Below are 21,963 nucleotides of genomic sequence, written 5' to 3'. Positions count from 1 at the left end.
GTATCTTGTTCTATCATTTAATTTTAAAAGATGCTAGATTCCTTCATCAGTTTTCAGCATCAATGTGTGAAGTAATGAATGTTTTTGCAACATTTAAGTTAAAAACTAGTTAAATGTTAAATTTTATCAAGTATCTGACTGTTTTTGAGACAGGGTCTCTTTAATGTAGTCCTGGCTTTCTTGGAACTCAGCATACAGATCAGGTTGGCCTCAGAGTCACAGAGATCCACATGCCTATGTCTTAAGTGCTAGTATGAAAGGTGTGTGCCACCATGCCCAATTAGTATATGATTTCATTTTGAAGTGACATAAGTAGAAATTTTCTTTTAAAATTGTGGCCAAGGCTAAAACTGAAGATTATAAGGAAAATTAGTCAATCACATTTTAAAAGAACCAGTTCTCAGAATTTGGAGGCCTGTCATCATAGGGATATGATCAAACTACTGGTGTTAGCACAGTCATTCCAACATCTTCACAGTAGGCAAAAATGATTGCAAAGGAAAGGCATATGGTTACTAGTATTTTGAACTTCACACTTCAAGAGGAGAGACTTTTCTTTTGCCCTCCTAGTGAGGGAAGATCTTAAATGAGGTGTCTACAAAAAAAAAAAAAAATCCACTGTGAGACAAGAGGAGGCTGCTACCTTCTTGGCTGATGCTCAAGATGCTGTAGATAATGGGAAGTTCCTCTGGTGTTGCAAGTAGAGTGAAGTGAAGTAAGTTCATGTGGAAATTTACCAAGAGTAAGAGTGATGCCCTGGTCTGATCTAGAAACTTAAGACTTTCAAAGCTTTGGGAGTAATCTGTGTCTGAAAAGCTTGACATGTAGCCTGGGAAAAGTGAACAACAAGAGAACCTTGGTAGTTCTGAATTCTATGTGAAGGAACATGGGATGAGTGGAGGGGCAGAAACATTACAGGGTTTAACTATGCCAAGTGATGGGATGGCCATTCCATCACTCTCACAAGGAGCTGGGGGATGTTCAGATGTGGTGGCCAATGCAACATACTTATGTCCTTTTGAAGGGACTCTCTTAGTAGCAAAGGAAACAGCAAATTGGAACATTTCCCGTCACAGCTATAGCCATCTCCCATATAGGGACGGTCATCATAGAGATTTAGGGCTGACTTCACGAGTGAACAATTAGAGTAGTTTCATAGGGAGTCACACTTAGAAATAAGTATAGCCCTTCTTTTTAATTTTGTACTCGGTGCCTTGAAGTTTTTCATGAAGTTTTATCTTTTGAAGATTTATGTTTTGTAAAGTAAGTCTGATAGTGCATGAAAGCACGTAGTGGAATCTTAGAGCCTCAACAGGCATTTTCTTGTATCTGCTGCCTCCCAGTCTTGGTTCTTTTTCTAAAAATATTTATTTGTTTGTTTGTTTGTTTGTTTATTATTACAATTTATTCACTTTGTATCCTGGCTATAGCCCCTTCCCTTGTCTCTTCCCAGTCCCACCCTCCTTACCTCTTCTCCCCCTATGCCCCGCTGCTAGTCCACTAATAAGGGAGGTCCTCTTCCCCTTCTATCTGACCTTACTCTATCAGGTCTCATCAGGACTGTCTGCATTGTCTTCCTTTGTGGCCTGGCAGGGTTGTGCCCCACCAGGGGGAGGTGATCAGAGAACTGGCCACTGAGTTCATGCCAGAGACAGTTCCTTCTCCCCTTACTAGAAAACCCACTTGGACACTGAGCTACCTATGGGCTACATCTGAGCAGGGGGTCTATTTTATGCATGGTCCTTGGTTAGAGTATCTGTCTCTGTGGGGCCCCTCAGCTCAGGGTTTTGTTTTGTCTTGTTTTTGACTCTGTTGATCTCAATAGAGGAATATTGAATGGTAGAGAAACACTTAAAGAAATGCTCAATGTCCTTAATCATCAGGGAAATGCAAATCAAAAAGACCCCGAGATTTCACCTTACACCCATCAGAATGGCTAAGATCAAACACTCAAGTGACAACACATGCTGGAGAGGGTGTGGAGAAAAGGGAACCCTCTTCCATTGCTCGTAGGAGTGCAAACTTGTACAACCACTTTGGAAATCAATCTGGCGCTTTCTCAGAAAATTGAAAATAGTACTACCTCAAGATCCAGCTATGCCACTCCTGGCATATACCCAAAAGATGCCCCACCATTCAGTAAAGACATTTGCTCAACCATGTTCATAGCAGCTTTATTTGTAATAGCCAGAATCTTGAAACAACCTAGAGGTCTCTCAGCTGAGGAATGGATACAGAAATTATGGCACATTTACATAATGGAACATTACTCAGCTATTGAAAACAAGGAAATCATGAAATTTTCAGGAAATGGATGGAACTAGAAAAGATCATCCTGAGTGAGGTAACCCAGAAAGACATGCACGGTTTATACTAACTTATAAATGGATATTAGCCATATAATATAGGATAAACATATTAAAATATATTGTCCTAAAGAAGCTAAACAACAAGGAAGTTCCTAGAGAAGATGCTTAATCTTCATTTAAAAGGGCAAACATGATAGACATTGGAAGTAGGAGAAGACAGGGACCAGCACAAGCCTTCCACAGGGGGCCTGTGACAGAATCTACCCAGCAGAACATCAAAGCAGATGCTGAGACTCACAGCCAAAGTTTGGGCAGAGTGAAAGGAGTCTTATGGAAGAAGTTGGGGATAAAAGGATCTGGAGGGGACATGGGCCCCACAAGGAAACCAACAAAAAGCTAAAAATCCTGAGCCCAGGTGGTCCTGCAGAGACTGATGCACCAACCAAGGACTATGCATGGAGAAGTGCAAGACTCCTTGCTCAGATGTAGCCCTCGGGCAGCTCAGTCTCTACGGTGGTTTCTGAATAAGGGGAGCAGGGGCTGCCTCTGTCATGAACTCAGTTGCCTGCTATTTGATCATTTGCTGTTGGGGATGTGGCCTTTGAAGGCCACAGAGGAAGAGGATCCAGGCAGTCCTGATAAGAATTGATAACCTATGGGAAGATGGCAGAGGAGGAGAACTTTCCCTTTCAGGGGACTAGAGGAAGGGAATAGGGGGAAGCGGGAGGGAGAGTGGGACTGGGAGGAGTTGAGGGAGGGGGCTTCAATCCGGATATATAATGAATAAATTGTAATATATATAATTTATTTGAGAACAAAAAAAATCATGTGATGACATTTGGCTATGGACTAGTGAGAAGTTTGTCGTGGATCAGTGCTTCACTGCTGACTGGTGTATAAGAACTACTGATATATAGCACAGCAAAACATTAATGCTGGGCTGTTGCTAAGGATTGCACTGCTTAGATACAGCAAATGTTTTTTTGAGGAGCATCTAATTCCATTGGTATTAAAAGGGATCGTTGCTCTTGATAATGTCTGACTGGTTTTCAGTGCTCTGCAGTTACACTGTCATCTGTGTTAGGTTTTTAGAAGTAAATTTAGAAATAAAATAGTGATCAAAGTTCTACTTCTAAGTTTACTTATGTTCCTGTAGTCATAATATTAAAAGTAATTTTCATATTTTGCAGTTACTGTATTAACTAGGGCAATTTATTGTGTTTTATCATTTAGCAAATGATTTCAGTTTGACCTCTGATAATACCTGTTTCTTCACAATGTTTTTCATATTTGTTATTTCAGTTGGAAATAACAATACATTTCAGGTATGTTTATATTATGTACAAGTTTATATTTCTGATAGAGTATAAACTCCAAGAAGACTGCAGCGTTGTAGCTGATGGAGCATAAGCACATGAGAGGTGTCAAGAGTGCAGTAGGACCTTGCTAAGTGTTATTAAATAAATAAATGAAGTACCATGAATAAACTTGGGCTCTTCCCAAGTTAGAGACTACCTGTTTAGGGCTTGCAGCTAAAGATGATTAATTGAACCTACATTTACTTCTGTCGCCTTTTGAAACTGCTATAAAATGGCAATAAATCCACAAGGACGTGGAAATGACAGAAGAAACATAAAACGCTAAGCTTTAAAAGTGAACAAGATAGACAGCAGAAACAGGAAATAGAAACCTAATTCAAAGTTGTGGTAATGAGGCCTGGAAGGTAGGTTGAGTATGGAATGTAGCTAGGGTCCTAGCCTACCATCAGATAGATATAAGCTAGAGTTATTTTAGACAAGGGAACCTCAGCTGATGAAATGCCTCTCCTAGACTATACTGTGGGCAAACCTGGGGTGCATTTTCTTAATTGATTGAGATGGGAGGGACCAGCTCATTGTGGCAATGCCACCCCCTGAACTGATGGTCCTGGGTGCTATAAGAAAGGAGGCTGAACAAGCCATGGGGAGCAAGCAAGTAAGCAGTGCTCCATCATTGCCTCAGTCTCAGTTCCTACCTCCAGGTTCCTGCCCTGTTTGCGCTCCTACCCCAACTTCCTGGATGATGGGTTATGATATGGAACTTTAAGCTAAAATAAACATTTCCTCCCCAAGTTAGTTTTGGTCATGGCGTTTTCTGATAAGAATAGAAAGCCTAAAATGCTGAGACACTGGATTATATCTCTATACCACTAAACAAACAAAACTAAACCCACAAATGGTCAGGAATTATAGTATCCTGGTCTTTTGAAGTGAGATAGGCAGTTGAAAGATCCAGATGAGAATATTTGTGTAAGAATCTATTGCAACCCAAGATTTCTCCTTTCACCCCACAGGAATTGGTTCTCTCCTTTGTAGATGTGTGGTTGGAATTTGAGAGAGAGTTGAGGTAGAAAGAGATCTAGTGGTATGCTGAGGTCCCCTTATTGTTAGGAAATTGGTTGTCAAAGTAGTAGTGGCCTGAAATTAACCATGCCACTAACAGAAATGGCAGCATTACGAATTAATTCTTCTCTCTCCCCCTTCTCTCCCTTTCCCTCACCCTCCCACTTTCTGCCCACTCTCACCCCTTTTCTTCCTCTCTTCCCCTTTCTTCTCTCTATCTCTCCTCCCCCTTTTCCTTTCTTCTCTTCATTTTTTTCTTTTAAAAAAAATCTTATTAAGTTCATTTAGTTTTCATCCCAAAGGTATCTTCTCCATCCTCTCCTTTCAGTCTTCGCTCCCCCTTATTCCCCCTTCTCCTCTTTCTTCCCCCCTCACAGAAAAGGGGAGGCTCCTCCCCCCAATAGAAACCCTCTCCAGTACATCAAGGAGCATATCCTCTTCCACTGAGACCAGGCAAGGCATCCCTGCCGGGGGGGAAGTAATCCAAAAGCAGGCAATAGAGTCTATGTTAGAAACAGGCCCCCTTTACTTGCCAGGGGACCCACATGAAAACCAAGCTGCCCGTTGGCCACATATATGTAGGGGTCCTAGGTCAAGACCATTCATGTTCCTTAATTGATGCCTCAGTCTCTGTAAGCTCCTGTGGGTCTGGGTTAGTTGTCTCTGTCTTCTGTGAGGTTCCTGTCCCCTCCAGGTCCTTCCGTCTTTTCCCCAACACTTCCACAGGACCCCCAGAGCTCTGTCTGCCCCATGCTTGGCTGCAAGTGCCAGCATCTTTCTTGATCTGCTGCTGGGTGGAGCCTTTCAGACAATAGTCATGTTAGGCTCCTGTCTGCAAGCATAGCAGAGCATCATTAATAGTGCCAGGGGCTGGCTGTCTACTGTGGGGTGGGTCTCAGGTTGGGCCAATCATTGGTTGGCTATTCCCTCAATCTTTGTTCCCTCTTTATCCCCACACTTCTTGAAGGCAGGGTTATTTCTGAATTAAAGGTTTTGAGGGTGAGTTGTTGTTCCCCTTCCTCCCCTAGGAGTCCTTCCTGGCTAGGAAGTCGTCACTTCGGTCTCCATGTCTAAAAAACATGTAAAACTAAGACTGCTTAAAGGAAATATTCTTACTAATCCACAGGACTAGAGTGAGAAATTCAGAAACACAGACTAGGAGAAACTCTGCTAAAAATGTAAATGCAATGGAAAGGCTGTGAGATAGTTGTTCAGAAAGTGGAATCAATAGATGAATAATGGGTACAACTGGCAAGTAGCTCAGGAGGTGAGGTGCTTGTCATGCAAGCATGAGGACCTGGGTTCAATCCCTGGCAGCCACTGAAAAGCCAGCTATTGTGCTGTGTGCCTCCCAGTGCTGACAAGCAGACACAGGCTGGTCCCTGAGGCTCGCCGGCAGGTCAGCCAGTTTACCTGGTTGGTGCTCCAGTTCAGTGAGAGATGCTGTTTCAAAAAAAGCTCCGGAGGAGTGAAACCTGAAGTTGACCTCTGGCCTACCTGTGCATACACACATGCACACAAGGCAAATAGATGGAAACAAGAGAGAAAGAATTAAGGAAACAGTCAGAGGAATCTGTTACGTTTCAGAGAAGAGAGAGAACCAAGAAAATAGAAGGAGAAAGAATGATCAAAGACGCAATACAAAAAGTTTCACAGGCCTGAGGGATGCGAGTTCATTTTGCCTAATAGCAGTGTATGTCATTATAAAATATACATAACACATAAAAAGATGATTCTAAAACTGCAGAAAAGTATGGGATGCAAAGAAATAGGAACGAGAATGGGCCTTAGCTTTCTTGTTGACAACACTGGAGGGTAGAAAAAAATAGAATTGTGTCCGCAGAGGCTGGGAAGAAATGGCCAGAGTAGAGTTGGAGTATACTCAGGTAATCTAATTTCTCAGTGGACAAGGGCGGGGGCAGAAATAGGTACCATGCATGCCTGCTTAATCATCACATAACAGTTTGCTGTATCCAGAAAAGGAAGTGAAGCAAGGAACAGGGAACCATGAGCTCTAGGAAGCAAGAGACTGCTGATAACCTGGCTTGGGCAGTCAGCTGAGGATATAAGTCAGGTTGTAATGAAGGATGGAAGGGCTCCAGAAAATCTGTGGTCTTTTTTAGATAGGTATGAACCAGAAGGAATTGATAAAACACCCAATATACACTGTTTTAAGAACATGATGCTGTTGGTCATTTATTGTTAATAGAATAGAGACTGTGGTTTGTTCTCTCATCTCTTTCCTAAACACTGATCTATTTTCTAAAATAGAGTATGCTGTCCATATAAATAGATAACCGTGAAAACATTTGTTAGAATGTTAAAATACTATGTGTCTATTAATTATACACCACTGCAAGTATTTAAAAACTACCCTGTTATTATATGTAACAATGGATTAAGGAGATGTGTATTATGTGAAAATGTTCACATTATCCTGAAAAAGAGCAATCAAAATAGGTATTCAATTACATGTTTCAAAGTGCATAGCTCCTAGTGAGACAGAGAACATTCTTGTCACAAGTTGCAAAATGCTTTTTATTAGCTGTGTTGCCATAATTTCATGATATAGTTACTCATTGATATTTTAGGTGTAATTGAGAATACCTTAAAAAGAATGGTCTTAAGACTTTTAAATGAGCTGGGCATGATGGCGCATGCCTGTGATCCCAACACTTAGGGAGACAGAGGCAGGCAGATCTCTGTGAGTTTAAGGCCAGCCTGGTCTACAAATCAAGTCCAGGACAGCCAAGGCTACACGGAGAGACCCTGTCTGGAAAAACAGACAGACAGACAAACAAACAAACAAACAAACAAAGGCTTTTAATTGAGATCAATTAATATTTGGTAGCATGGAAAATAAACAAGAGAGAGTTGCCTTTTCAAAAAGCAAATTAAAGAGCAGTTAAGTATGAGCTGTGTCTCAGCTGTATGTGAAAGACATTTGTGTGCTTTTTCTGCTGTGAGTAACCTCTGATTGCAGAAACATGTGAAGTGCTAATTTGAGGAAGGAGAACTCAGAGGTATAACCACCTTTTCCTTTTACATTGTTTGGTGTGGTTGGGAATTATACTGAGTGTACCTGGCTTTACACATGAATTAAATGACAGATAAGTGAATTAAATTAAAATTCTAGATGTATTAAATACAGATACTTTTTTTCAGTTTGTTTGAACTACAAACAGATAGGAAAGAAACCTAATAATATCAATGACAATGATCCATACTTCCAAAATCTTAGTCTCAGAAAATGTTTGGCAATATTTTTATTTAAAAAAAATTTTTTTGAGACAGTGGGGTAGTGATTCTATTACATTAACTTAATGAAGTAACTAAGTGATGTGTTAAATAAGTTAGGCTAAAAAGTATTAATTTGAAATTAGAATTGTTTTTTAAGGTTTTCTAGCCAGTTAACTTCTAAAATAAATAAAAACTCCTAATGGTAGTTAAAATCTTTAGTAGGCTAGGCTGGATTATGCTACAGTTCACGCTTTTCAACGCTGTACTTTATATTACTTTTTCAGCGCATTAAAACTTATGCAGTGAAACTGAATAATGGCAATGTTTTTATACCCTTTTATAGCCGTTTCTTCATCATAGCCTCCCCCTATTTCCTGTTAGCTAAACTCTAAGCACCTTTCTGTTAATTTATGAAAATTATTGTTGAGATAGCACATTATCACTGATCTGTATGGCACTTTCAGCATGTTCCACGTAAAGGCCTGAGCAACATAAAACACATCAAAATTCATTAATGTGGTATTGATTATTTTTTGGATAATTAATTTTATTGCAGACCCTTGAAAGAGATAATGAGCTGCAAAGGGAGAAGGTAAAAGAAAATGAAGAAAAGTTCCTTAATCTTCAGAATGAGCATGAGAGAGCGCTAGGAACTTGGAAGAGACATGTAGGTTTACTAAACTGTAAAATATTAAAGTATTTTAAATATCTATAGACATTTAAAATAACTTTTGAATGCTAAGAAAATATTAAAACTTTATAAGTCAGACACATTTTCTTCTTACACTTATATTTCCCTCAAAATGAGTGTACTTTAAAAAACTGAATTTAATAAAATTCCTTTTGATGTTTTTGTGCATGGAAGACTATATGTGCATGTGTTTTATATAAACATAAAGCATATGTGACTATGGAATAGCTGTTAATATGTGACAAAGAAAAATTAATTTGCACTTTAATAAAATGATTCATTGTGTCTTAGGAAATTAGAATTGTATGTAAGGCACTGGTAGGTGAGTTGCTGTTCTCATTGGTTTTGTTGAGATGTGTCAGGTCTATGTTAGAACATGTATGCAATCGTCGAGTTCTGTTTTACTAATATTACGAGATTGTATATTATAAACTGCTGCTTCCTTTAAGTCACAGTTGTTTCTTCTCCCCTAAATGTTAGTTTTGATAAAAGGTGTAAAACAATTGTAGAATATGATGTAAATTCCAGTTGCAAAGCAAAATTTCAGCTCAAAGACTGATGGATCACAAAATTGATTTTTCTTGGCATCAATTTCATTGCCCTTTTAGTTCCTTGGAGAGGAATTAAAACAATTGTCCCAAGCTATGACTTACGGAAAGCGTGGCTGTAATCACTCTTTAATAAAAGAATCACCACAATAGAAAGTCACTATGGGTTTCTAAAACTACATTTTAGAAATACCTGATTCTACTTTAGACTACGAAATACCGTTTCCTTTATTATGCTAATGTGTATCTGAATGCTTTATAACATTTCTGTAGGTGATTTTATTTGTCATGTAGAAAACTCTATTTGTAGCTCTTAAGTTTTTCTAATTCAGAGTTTCAAGAGATAAACTTGGTCATGGATGGTTTTGATACGCTTTATTCAAATCTACGAAACATATTTCACGGTTACACTGTGGTACCTAAAATTGGTTAATAATATTCACCAGGAGAATGGACCATGAAGCAGCAAGTACAGTACTGCACTTACTCCGCTGCCTGCCTTTTCAGTCTGTAAGAGGCTGTGGAAATGGCGCTGTGAGGACTGGGCAGGCTGGAAACTGGAAAGGAGCCGAAGCTAAACATAACACGCCACAGAACCAGATCAGTCACGCAAAACAACTAATGTTCCTTCTCTCCTGAGGCTACAACAGTGGCCAACTTCCAGGGGTTAAAAAAGAGAGGGAGAATAGAGACAATGGGGCTGGAGAGAGGGCACATCTGGTAAGAGGCCTCTTGCAGGGGATCAGGTGTAGTTCCCAGGACCCACAATGGAAGCTAAAACCACCCCTAACTCCAGTGTTTCTGATGCCCAGTTCTGGCCTCCATGCATGCATGCGCGCGTGCGCGCACGCACACACACACACACACACACACACACACGCACAGAGCTAAATCACACAATTTTTTCCTTAGAAGGAAAAGCAGTTTTTTTTATTGGAGAGGCTGTAATTTGTAAGCTTAAATAAAATGGTTTTATCATAGGATTTTTAGATTCTGCAATCATAAACCATCATAATTCTTTAGTTCTAAATAGAATATAGTTGAGTAAGAAAAAGCCACTTTGGTTTTGTAAGGATTTTCTTTTTAAAGATTTCTTTATTTATATATCTGGGTGTTTTGTCTGGCTGCACATCTGCACACCAGAAGGGTATTGAATCCCATGTGACTATGGTTACAGATGCTGTGAACCACCATGTGGGTGCTGGGATTTGAACTCAGAACCCCAGGAAGAGCAGCCAGTGTTCCTAACTGCTGAGCCATCTCTCCAGCCCCTTGTAATGATTTCCTTAAATGGAGATCAGGTCTATATGGTCTGTATCTATCTGTAGCCACATGTGAGCTTTCTGTGGAAAGGCATCCCCCAAGAAAGTGCTTCTGAGCTGCACAGGCGGGAAGCCCAGTTTGCAGATGTTAGCCCGAGTGTCAGGGGCCAGTGTGTGCTGTGTCCACACTGCCAGCCAGCTCCTCCACGTGCTGCCCTGCAGACAGCACAGCTGGAGCTTGTAGAGGATTTTGTGACTAGAAGTAAAATCTTTACTTCTCTAAGGAGGTCTTTAGGGGCACGGGCCCTACACGGGCCCTAGTTTGATTTTGTATTTCAATCCTGACTGCTGTTTTCTATATGAGCACTGGCTTGGGCAAGTTACGTGATCTTTCTGAGCCTCTCATTTCTCAAAGAGTATGAATATATGATCATGTTTGTTAAACGCTTGTTACTATTTTACAGTGTTATTTTTCAATACATGTAGTTGATTTTGTTATTACCTTTACCATTTCATAAAACAATGTTTTCAGGTAAAAATTATGCACTTGCTCATTTTGGCTTGATTTTATTCTAGGTTGAAGAACTTAGTGAAGAAATGAATGAGATTAAAAATGAGTTGTCCTCACTTAAGGAAGTTCATGTTAAGTTGCAAGAACATTACAACAAATTATGTAATCAGAAAAAAATTGGGGAGTGCAAGAAGTTTCAGGTAAAATTTAAATACGTTTTAGGGTAAAACTGTTACATTAGGACCATTGCTGGTGATTTTTTCATTTCATTTTATTTTTAAATTTTTATTGTTATTTTCTGAAAAAGAGTTCCACTGTGTTTCCATTGAGACTGTGTTAGTTTTTGCCAGTTTGACACAAACTAGTGTCACCTGGGAACAGGAAACCTCAACTGAAGAATGACCTTAATTGAAACCTGTGGTCATGTCTTGATTAATGAGGAAGTGGGGACAGCCCATGTGGACAGTGCCAACCATGGGCATGTGGTCCTTATGGAAGAAGGGGAAGAAGGATTCGAAGAGCCAGAGAGGTCAAGGACACCACAAGAAAACCTACACAATCACTTAACCTGGGTCCACTGGGGTTCACAGAGACTAAACCACCAACCAGAGAGCATCCATGGGACGGGGCTAGACTCCCCCTCCCCCAAACACGCACAGCTTATTCCTCTTACAGCAGGAGCAGGGGCTGCCTCTGACTCTACTGCCTGCCTTTGGACCCTTTTCTTTCCTCTAACTGAATGGCCTTGTCTAGCTTCAATAGAAAAAGATGGGTCCAGTCCAACTTGATATGCCAAGGTGGGTTGATACCCATGGGAAGTCTCCCCTTCTCTGAGAAGAAAGGGAGGGGACACAGAAGAAAGAGGAGGTGAGAGGGAGGGTCTGGGAAGGGAGAAGGGAAGGGACTTCCTGCCAGGATGTAAAGTGAATAGATTAATTAATTAATGGGGGGTGGGGTGGAAGGCACCTGAAGAAGCAAGCCAGTAATCCTTCCTTAGAGCTCTCTACTGAGATTCCTGCCTCCAGGCTCCTTCTGCCTGACTTCTCTCAAGATGGACTGCGACCTGGGATTTGTGTATGACATAAGCCTTTCCTCCCTAAGTTAGTTTTGCTCAGTGTTTTATCACAGCCACAGAGATGCAAATGAGGAAACTGAGTGTTTTTTCCCAAGGCGATTGTCGTGAGATACGCACCTGAGTTGTTAGTTCATTAGTAGATGGACAAGCTGATGACTTTTCTGTGTAGATTTTGCCCTATTTTGCTGGGTTTGCTTATCAGATCTGAGATTATTCAGGGAGTATCTTTAGTTTTTCCTCAGTAGAGGATCATTTCATCTACAAACATGGATAATTTAACTTCTTCCTTTTCCTATTTGTATACCTCCGTGTCTTATAGCGTTATTAGAGGACACGTTTCTGTTTCCCCTCTCGTTCAAGATCATGCTGGCTTTACAGCCTTTTTGTTATGTTCAGGTATAATGCTTTTGTACTTAGCTTCTTCAGGGCTTTTGTGAAGGATGTTGGATTAAAAGCCTTTCTCCATTTATTTAGATGAGTATGATTTTTATCCTTGACCATGTTTGCTAGACTGTTCATTGGTTGTGTATGTTGAAACACCCTTGTGTCTCCAGAATACATCTCAGTTGACTGTGGCATACAATCTCCTTAGTGTTCTCTTATGTTCCGGACCTGTTGTGTCTGGCTGACATCTTACTTACACAGCTTCTGCAGCGTGTGTCTTCACTGCTCTTTACATCTTGACTGCATATTGGGATGCAGCATTACTTTGCCCTACTTCTGAACAACCAGTCTTCTTTGAGCGGCTAATAAAATTCACTAGTGTGTCTGTCCACTTTAGGGCATTTTGTTGCTGTTGCTGGAGGGGCTTTTAAATTATTATTTAAATCTCACTGTATATTTAGATTTGCTTAGATTTCCTTATATCTTCTTGGTTCAATTTTCGTAGGTTATGTTTGTCTAGAAATGTTCATTTATTCTCTATTTTAAAAGTGTATTAAATTATAATTTTTCAACATAGCCCCTAATAATGATCTTGGCTTCATGGATTATCTGTTTGGATTATACATTTTGATTCTTGATAGTGGGAATTCGAGTCTTTTATCTTAATTAGTTTGGTTAGAGGATTTTCCATTTTTCCTGCCTCTTCAGAAAACTAGTTTTCATTGGTTTTCCATGTATTTTTGTTTCCTTGCTATTTTGATGTTGCTTTCTTATTTTCTCCATACCAGTTACTTTGGATTTATTTCCCCTTTCTAGCTGCTGATTTTTGCAACTTAGAGTATTAATTGTTTGCTTATCTTGTTTTCTGATTACAAGTATTTAAAGTTATGAAGTTTCCTTCTGGTACTTTTATTCTATACTTTTTATTCTATATACTTTGATATAATTTTCACTCTCACTCAGTGTTGTGGATTGAATCCAGGACTTTGCACGTACTAGAAAAGCAGTCCAGTGCTGAGCTATATTCCCAGCCTTTGAAAATTTATTTAAAATTGATGATGATACAGGGTTTTCCTGTGTAGCATAGGCTGGCCTTTCACTTATGATCCTTCTGCCTCCCTTTCCTGAATGCTAGGATTACAGGTGTGTGCCACCATGCCTAGCAGTTCACAGTGTCTAAAGATTTTTACTGTGGATATTTTTTGATCTAGGGGTATTGGTGTGACTCTTTGGAAGCATGTTGTTCAATCTCCACATTTTTGAGAATCTTCTAATTACATTTGGTTGTGGTAAGATGATATTTTATGTAAGACTTTTTATCCCTTTACATATATTAAGACCGGTTTTGTGATGAAGCATATTTTCTCCCTTGGTGAATATTTCATGTACCCCTAAAAAATAAAATACATTCTTCTGCTGCTTTGGTGAGTGGTGGATAAGTGTCCACCAATGTGAGGCAGGCTGCCAGTGGTGCTCAAGCCACTACTCCCGAGTTGTTTGTGTTCTTGTCCCACCTTGTCCCACTATGAACTTCCTTATCTTTCAGCTCTGTTAGGTGTTGCCTCATGTGTTTTGAACTCAATAGGCATTTGATTTATGCCTCTATGACACATTTATCATTCCTACAGTTTCCTGATTAATTTTCCTTTCCATCATTATAAAGTGTTCATCTTTATTCTGGTAATACTTGTCCTGGGTCTAGTCTGTTTGATGATGAATACAGTGACTCCATTTTTTATTACTAATGTTTTAAAATTTTTTATTTAAAGTGCTTTATACAATATATTTTGATCACATTTTCCTTCCTGCTCCTCACCATCTCCCTGTCTACCTAACTTCATGCTCTTTCTCCATCTCAAAAAAGGAAAAACAATAACAAAAGATAATCAAAACAAACTAAAAAAAGACAAAAATACCAAAACAAAAATCGTTAGTGTTTACATTATTATTTTAATGGAAATATTATTTTCTGTCTTTCTTTCTTCCTTTTTTGTGTTGTTGTTATTGCTGTTATTTTTTTGACAGGGTCTTATGTAGTCCAAGATGCCTTGAACTCATTGTGTAGCCAAGGATGAATTTGAACTTAGGGTTTTCCAGCCTCTGTCTCCCTGGGTATTGGCATTCCCAGCATGCACTTCCATGTCAGGCTCTTTGTTTCCTTTTGTTATGATAAGTAATAGTAGGAGGAATACCTTTTGCTTATTTATTCTGAGAAGACTATTACATATATTTTATTATTATGGTTTTATATATATATATATATATCATAAAGTTTGCTATTTTAACATTTTACACACACAGCTTAATAGTGTTAAGTACATTTACAATGAATATTGTTCTGTACCAATAAAATCATATGTACAAGAACAGGCATTGGCCTGGATTTGGCCCTCATGACATGGCTTGGTGACCTCCATGTTCTGGAGTTTGTCATAATATATTTTCAAATATCACATTAGAGTTTTTGGTGGGAATAAACCTCTACAGCCATGCTGTCGATTTTCTCCTTCCTGCTCTTTGTGTTATTGTTATTACACACTTCGCTTTTATGTAATTGATGAACCTTACTATATAATGTTTGTCATTTTGCTTTAAAAATTACTTTAAATAATTACCTAACAAATACATAGCAATTAAATAAAGTGTCTTTCATACACTCCTGTGCTGACTTCCCCTGTCATTCTTTATTCCCACAGGAATAGCTTGGATAACTGTAGAAAATTTTCCTCCTCTAAAAGAACCGTTTTCACTGTAGTCCTTTGTCTGAGTGATCTTATCTCACATATTTAATCTCTTGTCTAATAATTTAGCCTGAAAAGGCAAGTTCAGGACTTTAGCGTGACTAGAAATTGCAGCAAATTTTCTAGAACTGTGTATTATGTGAAAGTACTTTGTGGTTAGTTCTGCGCAGATGAAACTTCTTATTTAAGCTGGTGTAATGGACACACCTGCTTGTTCATATCCCTTCTTTCTTTTGTCTGTGACTTACTTGGTGAACACTACTTGCTCTGGTCTGTGTGCGACACACTGTGGGAGATGATGACAACGTGCTGAGAGAGATGCCGTATGGCAGGAGAAACAGATGCAGAAGTGTAACTCACTGAGAACAGCACCGGACAAGCACATAGGAAGGAGGGTTGAACAGCTCTAGAAGGGGCTGCTCAGCACAGATCTCACACCTCAGGAAAGTTTTGTGAGCCATCAACAATAAGAACAAAGCCAATACCTCAAGTAGGTGGAACAGAATAGTCAGAAATCAGAAGTATAAACTGTTTTTTCATGTGGACGTAGGAGCTTAGTATGATTGGCAGAAGGTTCTGGCTATAGTCAGTGACAGGAGAGCTTGAGAAGGTAGGCAGCCAGCACAGTGACAAGAGCAGGACAGCCCTTTCATAGGGATGCAGGGATGGTTCAACATGTATAAATCCATAAATGTAATCCACCATGTAGACTAAGGGACAGAAACCACATGATCATCTCATCAAATGGAAAAAGGCCTTTGACAAAGTCTAATGTCTATTCATGATAAAAATTCTAACCCCATCTCTAAAACTTTTCTTTTTGTGTTGAGCCAAGTTTGCTAACAGAACATTGTTTTTCTTTCTTACTCCTGTTCTTCAGCATGAGGTATTCTGGTTTTGTCATCCCAGCACATTCAGTCATCAGCACATCAGTGAGACTACTCCAAGCAAACACTGTATCCAATGTGGAATTTCAGTCTCTTTTAAGGGCTTGATTTTTGTCCCCTTTAATTACCCACCTCTTTTTTTTTTCTCTCTCTACTCTATTTCACTGCTTTGTTCTTTCCCTTTTACCTCTAAGGCTGCTCCTTCAACTGTTAAAAATAGCTCTTCCTGCCAGTAACCGAGGACAGTGTAATGTAAGGGTTTTCTGTGTATGATTTAATTTTTACAACATTCTCATGCCATAGATGAGAAAGCAGGCACACTTGAGTGTGAGCTGGGTTTAACTGGCTTAGAATGCAATGTGAAGGATGTCTCTTCAGACTGTAAAGTCTGCATCCATGTCCCTCCCAAGCCCCTCTACCTCTTCCTGCTCCCCTCATGCTTCTCTGGGACTCCTCATACTGCAGAGCAGGGCCAAGGGGATTCTGCATGGGTTTATAGTGCTATACAGTCCCTGCATTCTGCTAGAGGTGTCTTAGTTCTTTTCTAATATGTATACCAAACTAAGATTTTTGAGGGAATGTACTGTTTTTTTGTTCATGATTGCTTCCCAAAGCCTAGTGCAGTGCATCATGGGTCATGTGATCAATATTTTGTGTGAGAAAAGGGAACTTTTTTTGAGGCAAGGTCCACCCTGTAGCCTAAGCTGCCCTGGAGTCCAGACCGGCTCCAAGCTTCCGATGATTCTCTGGCTTCAGCCTCCTGAATGCTGGAAGTGTAGATATGTAGCGCTCCTGGTTGGTTTGCGCTCTTAGAGGTGTATAAAATGCCATTTGAACAATTTGCCCGGGCCAAGCAAATCCCACCCCCAAACCTGTCTGCCTATGAGGTATAAAAATGTGATCAACATGACTGAAAGCGTATAGAGCTCTCCAGTTTGTGTAAATATGACGGTGTATGCAGGGTACTCATTTGACTTTCAGATAGAAATTGTTGAATAGTTGAACAAAAATCCACTTTTATAGACAAAGTTTGCTCAAATGTTTAACATATTTAATTTTGTTTTAATTTTATACTAGAATGTTCCAGAACTAAATAATAAAAATAGTGATGAACTATCCAGTAAAAAATCAGGAAATACCATCACACAAAAGTACAATTCTGGTCAGGAAGTACGGGGGGAAAATACAAAGAATTTGTGTTTGGATAATGAATGCAGAGAAAAGGAAGGAAAGAAAGACGGACCTGTAGCAAGAACGGTGGAAGGTAAAAACTACATTGATAAAGTACATGGTGGCTTCTCTGGCATTTAGGGCTGACAGTCACGGCTTTGCTTTAAGGGCCTTTTAGTATTGTTGGGGAACACCTGTCCATCTGTACGTAAACAAGCATCCTGCAAGTGAGTCTTCAAAAGTGGCTTTGCAGAGAGTCTCTTGGTCACCAGCACACTTCAGCTGACCAGGCCACAGCATTTCTCTAGGTGTAAATCCCACAGTAAGCACTGAGATGATTTCCCAATTCCTCCACTCTGAAGAGTTGCTTAAAGCAGCACTGACTGAGGTGTTCAGCTGAGGTTGAATAGCCGCTTGGTGGAGATGTTGGAGAAAGAATGATTGAACCAATTTAAGCTCTTCAAGACCTGAAATTTATGTTCTAGTTATTTTAACTATACTTATGATTTGATGTCTATAGTTAAAGCAGCGATTAATAAAATTGTCTTGAGTAGATATTCTATGAGTTGGTCCAAATATTTTTCAGAATTTTAAAATACCTACAGGGTAATAAACAAACAAACAGCAACAACAACAACAACAACAACAAAAAGATGATTGTCAAACAAGAACAAGCTATCAAATTCTGAATGTTGTTAGGCCTGAGTTTTAATGGACGTTAGTATATACTTTAATTTTTATTGGTTATGTGTTCATATGGGTTTGTATTATGTGCCCCCAAGCAAACAGCTATAAGAAAAATAAAGACTATTGTGTAAATACCTCATGGTGCTTGCCCCCTTAAGACAAAGTGATTTAGCTGTTGTGAAATAAAAATGTTTTGGGGTAGAGCCAAGAATTTAGCATCAAAACGTATACTTGCTATAGTATAGAAACCCAATATTTGAATAAAATTGATGTCATGTTTGTATGATTAGCATCCAGTAGAGTATTTAAGGCTAAATATGTTTTCACAAAACATGGATGACATATGTTTAAACAAGCTTTACTGAGATTATAACATTTTATTTTGTCCTCTTCATGACAGATTTATGGCCTTTTGAAATAAGTGCCAAAAGTGAAATTAAGACTGTTGTATCTCAGGATGGAAACCAAAGTGAAATGTCACCAGGCAAAGCCCTTTGCCTAGATAAAGATTTAACTGATCAAGAACAAACCTCAAATGTTACTGAAAGTAGAAAATCAATCACTGTAGAAGTAAAAGACAAGGTGTGCTTGGAAAAAGCCAGTAGATACCCAGAATTTAAATCGCTGAGCAATTTCTTTTTAGTGATGGACGAATCACTAGAAACAGAAAAGATACGCCAAGAAGGAACAGAAGGATTAGGATGTCTCCACAGTGATGTAGGTTTTCCTCCGGACACTCACAGTAACAAAGTGTCTCTTAGTGGCACTTGTAATAGGATGGCCCACAAAAGAAACTATAGCACAGATGTTTCTGAAAGCAAGGCATTCCAACAGCAATCCACATTGCTTCCAGAGCTGGAAAATGCTACAGAGAAGGAAATCACACATCATGACCAAACCAAAGCAGGTTTTGATTCGTTTCTAGATATAAAACTAAATCTTGATCAGTGTAAGAAACATGGCTTAAAGGAGTCAAGTAATGTTATGTTAGACGTTAAGTACCAAAAAACAAAACAAACGTTAAGTGAAGAGAACGAGAGCAGCATAGTACCCTTTCCATGTGGTCAGCAAGCCAGGAAGGCTCCCCAGAAGCCTGAAGCAATGGCTGCCAGTGCTGGGGCGATCAGTCCACCCAGTCCATCTGCTGTCTCTGCCGATAATTTGACAGTACTTAAGAACTCAGAAAACAGCATCAGTACTATGCTGACATTGGTGAAACCTGCCTCAAGCCCTGCAGAGAGAACTATAAGGAAAAATATAAATGACATACAGAACAGTCCCCTTAAGAACCATTTGGGAGCTTCAGAGAACAGTGTGAATATCTCAAAATTTCAGGTAAACCAAATGGACAGTCATGCTTCACAAGCCAAAGATTTTAAAACTGCAGTTCCCATGACAACTTCCACAGAAAAACAGCTTTCCAGTGAGAATCAGATAACTGAAACCCCCAAAAGTAGTCTCTTTTCCTTGGTGGATGTTAAAGAGAGACAGTGCATGTTGCTAAATCATAGAGAGAAAACAGAGGCATTAAATGACACCCTGTCAGAAGGAACAGGTCTGTGTTCCAGTGAAGGCCAGTTGGAAGACTCATATTTGTCTCATGTAACACCATCTGTAGACTCAGTAAACACAAATGCAAGGTCGGCCTTTGATCTTCCCACTCCAGATAAACCTGAGAAATCTCCAGGATACATGAAGTTTGTAGCCCCTAGTCCTTGGTCAAATATAAATCAAATTAAAACACTGGGCACTATAACTTCCAGCATTCCTTTATTGCTGAAGGAGAGACCAGTAGGTCTGCCAGAAGACAAGGAGATTATGCCAATGACTTTTTGTAAAAATCTTTGTTTGGATGACGCTAGAAAAAATATTGAGCCAGGTAAGAAAACAAGGTAATAATTTCAAATGGCATTTTTTTCTAGTACTTAGCTATTCTTGACAAAGAGTCCCCATATTTGTTTAAAGTGAAAAAGAAGGTATGTGTGTGTGACCAGCACTTCATACTTTGTAGGTTCTTCTTTTTTCCACTCTTCTCTACTCCTTCTTCTCTTTCAAACCCCTAACACTAGATTAGAGAGAAAAAAAGGATAAGAAAGGGAAGAGATCCTCAAATAAAGTCACAGATGGAAAAGGGGACATTGTTATTAGACTACTTTCCTGATTAAGAGCATCAAGTTCCTTCAAGTTTGATCTTCCCGGCAGGATGGCCAATTTCTTCTTGTTTCTTTGTCCACAACTAGTTAACAAACCACAATCAACAGCAACCAACAACTAACCAGCAACCCACTACACCTCTAGGGGCCCGAGCATTTATTTACCCTCTGAAAAGTCCTCAGAATCCCAAGTCACCCACCTGCAGCTTGTAAAAAATCATGCCTCTGCTAGCCCATAAGGCAAATCAAGGTCATCTGCTGTGAAGCAGCCCTACTTCCCCACACCTAAGATTAAAATGAAAACATATTTTTATAACATTTTTGTGTTTAAAGAAAGCAGAAATCCAAAATTCTCACTACATGTCTTTGTGTGCATATAATCTTCTAAGCATAATAGAGTGACTTTATTCATATGGTCTTTTATTTATTTGTTTGTTTATTGATTTGTTGGATTTTCTAAGGCAGGGTTTCTCTGTATAGCGCTGGCTATCCTGGAACTCACTCTGTAGACTAGGCTGGCCTCAGAGATCGCCTCTCTCTGCCTCTTTGAGTGCTAGGATTAAAGGCATATTCCACCAGGCTTAGATGAATTATTTTTTAAGCTAAGTAGTAGTATCAGTGTGTCACGTTAGGAAGTGTTTTTCATTGTTAAAGTGTGGCACCAACACAGGTCTAGGTTATAGAGTTTAAATTAGAAATAAATCTCACTATCTCTCTCTGGTCTTCACTCTTTTCCCATTTTCCTTTATGTGCACATCCCTTTACCAGCACCATAAATTCAACCTGTTCATTTTATTGGCAAAAAATGGAACAGAGGAATTTATTTCATATCATTGGGTTTTACTGTTATTATTGCTTGAAGCATTTTAATCCTTTAATAATTATGTACCTATTTTTATTCACATTACTTTAGAGATTAAAGGGTCCACATTCTTTTTGAAGTAACACATAAATGATAATTTAAAATATAGCTCCAGTAAACAAAATGTAATTGACTTGATGAAATACAAGATTTGGTAGGGAGATGTGCATGTTGGGTGCCAATACATTGAGGCACATATTCCCTGCTTTTAAACTTTTACTACAGAGATTTAAAAATGTACTACGTTTTGGGCTGTGAAGGCAGCTGGTAAAAGCACCCGTCATGTTAAAGGAAGGACCAGTGTTTGGTCTTCGGCACCCAAACAAATGCTGATGGGTATGGCAGCCCACTTGAATCACAGTAGTGGGAAGCACAGTCAGGGATCCTTGGAGGGAGCTGGCTAGTCAGATTAGTTGAATAAGCCAGCGTGGGGTTCAAGAGAGTGAATGAGGAAGACATCTTGACATCAGCCTGACATGTGCACCTAGAGACACACAACCATGCTTATACATGCAAAAACAAAACAAAACCCACCAAAACAATACGAAACACCTTGGGATGAATTAGGTACTATACCACTGAAAGTTAAATATATCAAAACTATAGTTTGAGATGAAAATGAAGAAAATGCTTACTCTGCTAATAATAATCTCATAGTCAAAGTTGAGAGCAAAGGCAGTCTGAAGATTTCTTGGACAGTCTTACTGGTATTGAACTGATCACCTTCTAGCATTAGCCTCTCTAGCACTGGGGTCAGAGTGCTCAGCTCACAGATGTGTGCCACCATGTCTTGCTAACTAAATTGTAAGGGAACTTTGTGGATTTAGACACACTGAAGAAATGCAGGTAACTAGGAAGGCTTTGTGGGGTCCACAGACTCAGTGGGCTTCTTCCAAAAAGGAAATTAAGAACTTAAAGATTATTAGGAGCTTAAAGATAAATATACCTTGGTTACTAGCACCACTGATGTAAAGAAAACACCACCACCAAAATACTATATAACCTCATTTTCCAAATTGCAATTTTAATAATGAGCATTGCTTTAGGGGCTGATGTAACATT

The 21,963-nt window shown here is 39.2% G+C and overlaps 1 protein-coding gene across 1 annotated transcript in view; it reads left to right on the top strand.

Moving 5' to 3' along the window:
* The window catches only part of Ccdc73 (coiled-coil domain containing 73), an 84,814-nt gene that overhangs the window by 58,066 nt on the left and 4,785 nt on the right, over positions 1 to 21,963 (top strand). The window contains exons 12-15 of the mRNA XM_055604552.1: positions 8,487 to 8,597; positions 11,008 to 11,142; positions 17,107 to 17,293; positions 18,287 to 19,765. Of these exons, the coding sequence (XP_055460527.1) occupies positions 8,487 to 8,597; positions 11,008 to 11,142; positions 17,107 to 17,293; positions 18,287 to 19,765 (1,912 nt within the window). The remainder of the gene's footprint in view (positions 1 to 8,486; positions 8,598 to 11,007; positions 11,143 to 17,106; positions 17,294 to 18,286; positions 19,766 to 21,963) is intronic.

Source organism: Psammomys obesus, unplaced genomic scaffold, assembly GCF_907164565.1.
Source record: "Psammomys obesus unplaced genomic scaffold, mPsaObe1.curated_primary_1811, whole genome shotgun sequence".
Taxonomy (NCBI): domain Eukaryota; kingdom Metazoa; phylum Chordata; class Mammalia; order Rodentia; family Muridae; genus Psammomys; species Psammomys obesus.
The sequence above is the reverse complement of the archived record's forward strand: the minus strand, read 5'-3'. Positions and strand labels throughout refer to the sequence as shown.